Source organism: Epinephelus moara, chromosome 4 (genome assembly GCF_006386435.1).
Source record: "Epinephelus moara isolate mb chromosome 4, YSFRI_EMoa_1.0, whole genome shotgun sequence".
Taxonomy (NCBI): Eukaryota; Metazoa; Chordata; class Actinopteri; order Perciformes; family Serranidae; genus Epinephelus; species Epinephelus moara.
Genome location: NC_065509.1, coordinates 12,951,950 through 12,962,963, shown reverse-complemented (window position 1 = coordinate 12,962,963; position 11,014 = coordinate 12,951,950). Strand labels below are relative to the sequence as shown.

Genomic DNA, 11,014 nt, shown 5'->3' with positions numbered 1-11,014 from the left:
AATTTTGAGCAGATTATTTCATGTGCATATTGCATCAGAGATGGGTTTTCCTTATATTTTTAGTCATGTTTTATACTACTCTGTTTTATGTATGTTAAACATTCTTAATAGGCTGTTTTTTAAATACAAATTCAGTATTTTCCTCTTCCTGACACTTTGTAGGTTGTTTTAACTGCGTACTTCTCTAATGCAGGGTGAGGCTGTTCAGCAGAGACAGAGGCTCTGAATATAGCTAGTGTTCAGGTCTTCACTGTGCCCTTATGTCAGATTTTACATCTTTTAAATAATAATCTTAACATAAAATAAATAAGTATTCTTCTCAGAATTGAATAAAAACCCCTTAAAATTAAGGAGGCTTGAATTTTTAAGCAAACTCTACTTAAAAAATGTTATTTAAAAAACCTTCAGAGAACCTATTTGTCACTATTCATGTGTGGGAATTGTAAGTGTGTGACACATCACATTACCTTACATTACTTACCGTCTAAATTGATGTTATTGGTGCTTTGATGTAATTTTGAAACATTTAAATTGTTTTTAATTATTTTAATAAATGTTTCATGAGTAATAGTTGGTTTTCAACTGTTATTTGATAACAGTAAATTAAAAACAATTTATGTTGTTATAAGAGTGTTAATGTTATAAAAGGTCATTGTGCAGAGATAAATACAGGTGTGCCTTGAGATTTAAGTTTTAAGTTTAATAAAAAACAATGACCTACAGTATACTCTACGTATAACTTTATAAAAGTGAATGCAAGCATGGGACAAAGAAATTGTGGTGTAAAAAATTTATTTCACATTCGCATAAATAACAAAAGTACAGCACACGTCAGGAGTGAGACCCGCCCAGTCCTGGAGGGAAGTTTCCATGTTTACAGTGTACACTTTTAACATTCAACCATTCTGTGCAAAATACTCTTATTGGCTACAGAGTGCAGAAAACAAGTAGTCTGACCTCCTGCTCCAAGTTAGACATTCATACATGAACAAAGAACAGTCCACTTCCTTGGAGCTAAAACAAAAGACAGGACAGTATTTTCAGTGCAATCCAGGCCAAACCTGTAGCCTGATACTTGAGCTAAAGTTGAGAATAACATTCACACAAAAAAAAAGAGGCAAACAGTGAGACAGGGGTTTGCTTTCTTAAATTCCCCCTAGTTGAAATCGTGAATGACAGGGCTGGCTGAGGAGTAGAGCTTCCTCTTAACCAGCCTGTACTCTGGTCTCAGCTTCAACACTTTGTTGGTATCAAAGATGTGCTTGAGTGGCGGCCAGCCATCGTCCTTGTCTGCCTTGAAGATCACAGACAGTTCAAATGTCGGGGTGACACTCGGGTCCACGAAGATGCTCCCCACAGACTTCAGGCCATCTTTGCCCTCCACGTAGACCTTGATGGAGGCGCCCCGGAGCCCGCAGGGCTCATCAACAGAGGAGCGCACCACGTCCTGGCCGACCCTGGTGGTCATCTGGCGAGGCAGCAGCAGCATCTGGCAGTGGAGGGTGGACGCTTTGGCTTCTGTCAGACAGTGCTCTATCTGCTGGGTCACGTCCAGCTGCAGGAGCCGCTCTTCACGCTCCAAACCAGCGTCCATGTTATCAACTGTAGAGAGAGATCAGGAGTGTTGTTAGAATATGTGGCATTATGTCACAGCCAGTGCATTGTTAACAGAAGTAATGTCTACACTGATATTTAAATTGCTACCACTGCAAGCATCCAACTCCAATGAGTCATCATAAAGCAGGAGCTTGACCCTTGCACTCTCATTTCACCATGGTCACTACTTTTAACACGTGACACATGTGTTGCAATACTGCACTGAACTACATGAGTAATCAGACTACAGGCTTTGTATCAGCAGCTGAGAGGAGAAGCAGTGTGAGCACCTCAGCAGGTCATCAGCTGATCCAAGACCTGCATCAGTTACATCAGGAACATCCTCATCAGGGAGATCAGCTAATAAATTTGTTCTTCCGCCGTATCATATAGTTCCAGTACCTATGTCATTATGATTTGGCTACTTTAAAGTTAGCGCATTGATATTAAAGATTAAAAGTGACTCGGCCAATTAGAACTGGATACTAACAAAACTCTACTGTTTTAATGAACAACTTTTTGTCGTTTCTTGTTGTCTATCATGCTCAAAACTACGTTAAACTTTTAAAACAACTTACAAGGCGAGTTGTTGTCTGTCTCGTCGCAGCTCTCGACGCTCCCCCGCCGGGCTGAGCTGGTCTTTGAGCCCGGGGATGTGAGCTGGAGGAAATACTTTCCTATCATCTCAACGACACTTTCTTCCTCCGACTTGACGGGCACTCCGTGTCCAAAGAGTAAAGCCGTGGTATAGACCATCCTGATTCAGGTTTGTGAAGCTCCCGTGTCTCCTCCGGGCGGTTAATCTGTATCTTATCCATGTATTGAGGTGGTTGAGCTGAGCAGCTGTGAGCGGTGCGCGCGGAGCTTTTATACCCGGAGAGCAGCCGTTGCATCAGCTGAGCTGCCTTACGTGTGGGCGGGACTGAGCGGCTCGTTCGAGAAACTTCCTGATGCAACATGTCCGAGCATTGCACTGAGGTAACAGGGACCAAGACTTCATGTAAAAAAGAGAGTGGGATATAATATAACTCCAATAACTTTAATACATGAAGCCTACTACATTTTTATTTTCTGTTATTTGACAGACTTTACCCACTTGGCTGGAGACTAAGTTAGTGGTGAATTAACAAGGCCTTAAAAGTTCCTCACAATAACAATTATTGAAAATAAGTGGTGGATTTTAACTTTAAAATTAAGTTTTGTACTTATACAGTTTGAGGTACTTGTGCTTTACTTTATTAACCTTTTTTTTAAAAAACAAAACAACAACAACAACTTGTCGCACATTTTAGAGGCTTTTTTACCCAACTAGGATTTATCTTAAAGTTTAAATTTAAAAACAATCATCCAAATCGTATGATTAGCTGAGAACATATCATGCAGTGTTAAAGGTCGTTTTCTCTGTCCAGTTGAGTAATATGTTTTGGTTTTGTTTTTGGCCAAACTTGCTATTAAAATGAAAGTGTTGAGATGTGGGATTGTGAATGAGGAGAGATCACCAAGAAGAGCGATGGAGGGCTGAGGCTGAGGATACTGGACAGCTCTTCAGTCAGATCTGAACAATTCGTCAGTACTGTTATTGAAACTCAACATATCCACAGGCACCTGGTAGCCACACATTCTTATACCCATAATAGTAATTTAGCAACCACAGAGGTACAACTGAACACCGCATCTTTACAGTTCAGCAGACATATTACAAACAAAAAGCCTGCCCATGACCTCTCATAGCTTTCAGTGTCAATGCTGACCCAAGCTAATGCGTTTTCATATGACAATTTCTAACATAGATTCCTTCCACTTTTCAAAGTCTGGAGGTGATGTACTCTTCCAGAATTTGAGGATTACTCGAGCAGCTGCGACGACCCCCACATTTATCACAACAAGGTCATATTTAGATTCATTCAACAATTCTGTTTGCCATAAGGCATAACCGTGGAGATTTAGGTACCCTTATACCTAACCACTGTCCTATGTGATCCACAACTTTTTTCCAAAATAGGTTAACCAGTTCACATTCCCAGATTGCATGGAGAAATGTTCCTGTTTCTGTCTGACATTCCCAACATAAACTATTAGGCAGTAGGCGCATCCTGTACAGCTTAGAGGGAGTGAAGTAGAACCTATGAATTACTTTATATTGAGTTAAAGACTGTTGGTTTTAAATCAGTTGTCTACACTTAATTCCTATGAACTGCGAGCATAATGGTAGCATAACTTAGTGAGTCCACAGCAGGTCAGCTAAAATGCTAAATTTGTCTGAAGGCAAGCATTCATATCCACATATATGGACATGAAGTTTGCAGGCTGTCGAGGTGGTGTCCAGCAAACGATGTGGGCTTCGTAGATAATTGGCAAATTTTTGGGGAAAACCTGCTCTGATTAGGAGAGACAGCATTCATCCCACTGTGAACTGAGCTGCTCTTATCTCGAGGAACCTGGCCTAGTTTATTAGTGATTTATTAGTGATCTGTTCTGTTTACACAACATCTATTGCACGTTCAGTTGCTCTTCCTGAGGTTTCTACCTTTTTTTTTGCCTGTTAAAGGGTTTTTGGGGGGATTTTTTTCCTTGTTTGCTCTAAGGGTCCAAGGACAGAGGGATGTCATATGCCCTCTGAGGCAAATTGTGATTAGTGATATTGGGCTTTGTAAATAAAATTGAATTGAATTTAGAGTAATACATTAATAATACATACTTGCTTGTGTTCCTGTGCCTGGTTTTTTTTAAGGCAATTCATTTTTCCACATAAACCTACCTTACAGTGTTTAAGAGAATACAAACCCATAAAATAAAGTGTTTAACAAGGTGAATAAAAGTAGCTCCATCTCAAGCATCATCATTTAAATGCTGCTTGTACACATTAAATCACCTGTAGCTAAAAATGACCCAATAACATAATAATATACACTCACAGGGACATTTTTTTCTGCATAACAAGTACTTTTACTTTAAGTCGATTCTACTAATAATACATCTGTACTTTCACTTTTAAGATTTTTAACGCAGGACATTTACCTGTAGTAGAGTATTTTTGTTGTTACTCTTCCATAAGGGATCTAAGTAGGCCGCTAAAGGCTCAGTTATAAACTGCTTATAAGTTGAATGGGCATATATGCTGCAATGGAAATTTACCAGCCTATGACTAACATATAGGTCATACATATTGTGGTCTATATGAAAATAGATTATGCTGTGGCTGTGGGTGCAGAGAAGCTGATGCCGCCACAACTTTTCAAAGGGGAATTCTTATGTACAGGCTACTGCTATGGCTAATACATCATTAATACAAATGTGCCAATAATGCATGTTGTTTATTTGTGCTTTATAAAAAACACATTAAACACAAAACCATAAAACACAACAACAAAGAAACCCTTATGTGCTGTGTTAACTTGTCAGATGTTGTCAGATACAGCAAGGAGGACGTATAGGCACACCGATAGGATAGTAATTAAGTCAAAATAGTAGAAATTATTAAGGAAAAGGCTATTTGAGTCTAAAATCAAAAGAGAAACGTTAAATAGGTTGAATAAGGCATGAGTAGATCAACACGGAGTCGTTTTTTACAATAATCAAGCTTCCCTCAGGGAATTTTAATGTGGTTGTTTTGAGATTCTCCGAGCGGGTGTTGTCCAGTGTCGGGGCATTCACAGGAAAAGTATGATCTCTTTAAATCTTAAACCCAGACAGTGAGACAGGCACAAGTGCCCTACCTGAGTTCTTTTATATGACAAAAGCCTGATTGCAACAGGCGGAGAGCTTCTCTTTTAGTCCTTCAAAACACAAAACAACCTCCCACCCCCTCCCTGGCAACCATGCAGAGATGTAGGAATTATGTGTCTACTATTTTGGGATGCTTCTTAGTATAGCAAGATCTTATTTCATGTATTAATTTTTTAAGGTTTTTAGATCATGGACAGGCAAGTTCTTGACTTTGGGTCTACTCTTAAGTCAAAAATATGACAATAAAATGCTTAAAATAGGCCTGCTGACTCTTCAGACGTTTTTCTGGTGTGAAGGATTTATCCAATATAGAAAAATACTGACGCTGAAGGCAATCTTCCAGGGTAGGAAAACAGTTCAACCCCTAAATAATCAGCCACAATTGTTGAGTAACTAAGATAAACTACACAGAAGCATACTTTCAAAGACCAGTGGAGAAAAGTAACATAAATTAATGCACTTTATACACAATAATTCTCCCAACATTTAATAAAATAGTGCAGACTTTGATCAGTTAATACCCGTGACACACTGTATGGAATTCTGCAGTGTTCATAGTGAAACATGTAGAAACCTGTCATACACACATCAGACTTTGCCAAGGATTTCACTGGGAAACAAATGTAATAGTTCCCTCAAATGATCTTCCTTACTGATAGTAAAAACCCACATAATGAGTCTTTATGTGATTCCACAGTAAATCTAACTTTCATATTTGCTTTTAGTGCATGCAGATAAGAGTGTGTGAGTGTGAGCACGTCGGGTCTAGACAAGGTGGCATGATCCCTGCCTTACTCACAGGTGAGTAACCTGGTCTGACACACACCATTCAGACACACACACCTGGTGGGGAATCAGACATGTATCCACTCTACACAGGACTGTTTTTTCCGTCTCCATCTATTGCTGAAGATATATGTGACCCCCACCACCACATAAGGCATTCACCTAAATTAGATTTGCAATAGGTGAACAAACACTAATAAAAGATATTGTAGTTCTTCATTACATACCAAAAAACTCAAAGAGCTGATGTGCAGCCTATAGATCAAGGAAACATTGTAAATGTACAGTATGCGTGTAACTATCACACTGGTTTTCTTTTCACTGACTCCCAGTCAGTTTTTAATTGATATTAAGATTTTATTGTTAATTTAAGATTTTTTGTTTCATTTAATTTTACACTAGAACACTTTTGTTAGAGTTTATTAAGTAAATAAAGCGTAATATATGCATTACACCACATAGTTTAATGGAGAAAATTTAGTCCTAGTGACTGAAACATCTGAGAACATAATTGTTGCTTTAATACATAGACATATAAGTATTTGCACTGTGGATTAATGGTGGGTCAGAGTGGAAACTACAGTGAAAATGGTCACATTAACATTGTCTCCATTAATAGTAAAATTTCTGAAGTGTATTGTTAACCTTGGGAGTCGGGACAACAGTTAAGCCATTACACAGACACAGATACACACACACACAGCACTTCCTGCCTTAAAGTCCACTGTGCTGCCCTGAAGTGACAGCAGACATGAAGAGGATGGTAATTTTTTGCAGGTTAAACTCTCACATCTGACTCACCTTCTTGAGAAAAACCCCTGATATGACATCACAGCTGCCAACCAATCACGTTCAGATTGAGTCAGCTGTTGTCAGAAGGACCTACCACTAAGGAGGAAGTGTCTTCATGAGGAAATACAGGGGAACTACTGCGTATGGTGACAGTAATTGCTCACTACCAGCCAATACTGCCTGTGCGTACATGTCTTCTTCTCTGGGCTTGTGAAACACTTTCTTAAAACACGTCTGGTGTTCCTTACATTTGACCATAAAACAAATCTATTGTCAGGTAGAAATGAAAACCTGCTTTAATGTATGAACTAGCATTTTCTGCCTTAAGCTGGACAGTCATTACTCACTCTGAGTGATGGTGGTGACCAGTTTAATGTTTTATGAAGTCATGGCTAACTAAGAGAACAATGAGTCAGTGTTAAAATGCAAACTCGATAACAATAACAGTCAGTGTTATCCACCCGTCAATATCAGCTGATGTCAGCTGCCTGGTTATGTTGTGTTGTTGGTGGAGAACAGGTCAGACCTGTTTCTGGAAGTCCTCCGTCACTGTGGCCGCGACCAAAACTCGTGTCTGCAGCCGAGAGTGGGTGGTGGTGTTGTTTTTTAAATCCTTACCTAACAAAGAAGGAACACGGTATAAACACAAAGTTACCAGACAAACTCAAACTGCTTGCCACAACAAAAACCTTGCTCAGAACACGACAATGCTCTATTATTGTAATGATTCTTCTCATTCCAGGGTACACCCTGTTTTTAGGTTAATGAATGCATTGTTTACTCTATAAAATACAAAAAATATTTACTCTATATAAAAAATCAATATCACATAATTTAGAGGATCCAAAATGATTCTCCAAATAAGTTTTACTTGCAAAAGTCATATAAATGGGAGAATTAGCAATAATTTGAGAGGGGAAGAAAAAAAAAATCACTTTTGAGAAACAGTGTTTTGATTTCTTTTTTTTTTCACTTGACAATTTATCAAAACATGTCAACTTGATATGGATTAACTGATTTATTGATAGATTGACATACATTTGATGTGCAATTTTCTATAGACTTGCATCATCCCAACAAGACAAAGAGCAGCCAATCTAGACTGTAGTGCTGTAGTTAGGCACTGTGGTGCTTGGAGCTACATGCTAATGACAGCATGCTAACATGCTCACAATGATAATGCTAACATGCTGCTAAGCAGATATATCATTTACTATGGTCACCATTTTAGGTTAGCTTATTAGCATGCTAACATTCCCTAATTAGAGTGCCACTATGTCTGATGGGACCAAGTCATTGCTTTAGAAGTCACATGTAAAGTCTCAAGTCTGTATTCAAGTTCCTAGTCAAGTACCAAGTCCTAAACTAAAAGCTCTACCCCCAATTCAATGCCATTTTAATAACAGAGTAGTTATATGTTAAATTTACAAAAATAATGAACCAGCTGGTGCTCAGTAGGGTACTGTTAGTTTCTCATGGCTCTGTAGCATTAACATTCAGCATATGATGGGAAAATAACTGATTCATGGCACATTTTTAAATAATATTCTTTAAATCTTTGGGCTTGGGGGAAGGTATTACTATTTTCAAGTCAAAAGGCTCAAGTCCTCAAAATATTAAAAGTATTAAATTACAAAAATCATAAATGTTTTTAAAAATGTGTAGTTATTTGTTAGAACAAATTTGTTGAAAGCGTGGCATCTTCACTCAGACCTGTTGTTCTTTAGACCCAGACACACCAAACTGACATCACAGATCGAGTGGCACCAAAGGCCGACTGCTGCGCCGTCTCATGTTGCATGTCTTTTGTCCAAAAACTGGTACCTGAACGCACCACATAGACTACAGCCAACAGCCAACTAGCATGTACATTCTGCACCTGCGTGAGAACGTAGCATAGCAGCAGGCAGCAGTAATTTGTATTGGTCATTAAAAAACAAGGGAAATCGTAAAACCAACAGGACAGATTCAAGATGCTAGTTAGACAGTTTGCACTAACAACACAATCCAATGTTGAAAGAGCAAATTATATTTATTGTGCACCAGCAAACAATCCAGCCAGTCCATATGTGTATCACAGCCTGTTTTCTGGAGCAATGCAAGTAACCTATTAACCTATTATATTCCCTTTGCCTGGGTCAAGACCTTTGAGTCTGCCCACTCCATGTAGTTAAAGATTTTGTCTGAATGTCAGGCAAGAATCCTCTTATAGTGTAGCACCTTTTTGACCTGGGACCACTTAAGACAAAGTCCACTTGTGACCTCGTATTACAGGTCATGGCCTGGCTGGTTGGAAGTCATCAGCAGCCCTACCAAAGAGTCATATTCCTTCTTGTCAGACTGTTTCATTTGAAGGATTTTTCGACGTCTGAACAGGTATAGGTCTCCAGTATTTCTCAAGAGAGAGCAAACATTTGAGAAAAAAAACGTAATGTTAAGAGCCTCTGACCCGTCAAGCCTGCTTTAGGCAGAGTGCAACTGAGGTTACCACAGTGCTCCATTGTTGATTTTTCATTTTGTCCCTAATCGTACATGCTAGATTTGCACACAATAAATCATCTGAACATGCAGATTACAAAGACTGTGTTTATAATTCAGCAAGGCTTTGGATCAGACCCCTCTGTCCTCCCTGTCACCTCTGCCCTGTCAAGAAGACAGACGGGCCGTAAACATATCTGATGCAACCTCACCGAGCAGTTTCATCTGCAGCGCTGCTGTCAGGAGGTGTGTGCACTCATGTGAGACGCAGATAAGCAGGCGTGGTGTCTTGTGACTGTTTACACAGTCATAAAACACACTCATACATCTCGTACATCTATCTCTTCCTCCCCTCTCTGTGGAACACCGTGTTTCTATCTGAGATCTCCTGCCTTGGAACTCTTTGTACTTTCCATGTTTTTCTTGTTCTCGTGATCGACCTCTGTTTTAACTCATTTATTACCACTGCAGAATCTGTGGTAATTTGCATGAACAACATTTATTATAGACAAAGCATTTGCATTTTAACCATCCCTCTCTCCCTATCACTTCGAAAGATCAGGAATTAAATTAAAAAGTGAACTGCGGAGAGTATTTTATAGCTAAATGCTGCCACATGACATATTGCATGAACCAGCTGGTGGTAACAGCAGGACAAGTGGACTCTGCTCAGGACTAATTTAACTACGTATTAAGATTATGTCCTGTTCTCTAAAGGAGGAAGGAGGAAGACAAAACTTTCTTCTCAACAACACCTTGAGTTCTCACGTTCTGTACAGTCTGTGCAGGGGGTTTCCACTGGCTGCACACACACTGTTTAAATCTTAGTACTGCTGACAGATCTATTCACTAGTTTACACTCAGACCCATCTCTAACAAGTCAGTACATATTGTGATGGTTCTCACTATTACACCTGAGGCTGCACCAATGCATTTAAATCAAATATAATTTCCATCAGCTGTACAAAGGATTAACTACATTGTGCAGAGAGTCCCAAACAGGGTTCTGTGCCTGTCAGACAGGGGATACTACCATATCTGCAGAGCAGTGACGTAATGCACAGCAGACTATAATGCAGTTAGTTTTTTTTAGAAATATTCTGACTTTATTCTTAAATTAACACTTTGTTTTGAAATATTCCAACTTTGTTTCTAAAATTATTATTAATTCATTCTCGAAATCTCAGAACACAGATATGTTTTGAATGTGCAGAAAGCTGTGAACATGAGCAGAAATGTAGCTGAAAAAATATGAGCTATTAATGTCCAAGGCTTATGAATTAATTAAAACACTTAATATATTAGGGTTAAGACAAATATTTTAAAGCTACACAAAGTGCCTGAGAGTCTTACTGTTGTTATACTTTTGTATTTTAAGTGTCACCTGCCGCCTGAATTTTGTGTTTTCCTTCACAAATAAAACATTTGTATTATAAACTGGGGCATTAAAATTTACCAAAATGGAGGAAGTAACCCCCAGAACCCCTGCCTAATATGTGTGTCCCCAACTGTGAAATGAAACTTATGTCCTTTGTACAGCTTGTTACTGGTCAGGCAGTGCCTCAGAGACTCAGAGAACTGTCACTCGCCAAACCCTTAATTAGAGAAAATGAAATGAATGAAATGAAACCAACTC

At 38.9% G+C, this 11,014-nt stretch overlaps 1 protein-coding gene across 1 annotated transcript; it reads right to left on the bottom strand.

The window, feature by feature from the left end:
* Positions 1–775: 775 nt before the first annotated feature.
* On the bottom strand, positions 776–2,457 carry si:ch211-39i2.2 (DNA damage-inducible transcript 4-like protein-like). The gene is made up of 2 exons (XM_050042031.1): positions 2,175–2,457; positions 776–1,602 (listed from the first exon to the last, which is right to left on the bottom strand). Exons 1-2 carry the CDS (start codon positions 2,350–2,352, stop codon positions 1,157–1,159), a joined length of 624 nt encoding a protein of 207 aa, XP_049897988.1. The 5' UTR covers positions 2,353–2,457; the 3' UTR covers positions 776–1,156.
* Positions 2,458–11,014: the final 8,557 nt, after the last annotated feature.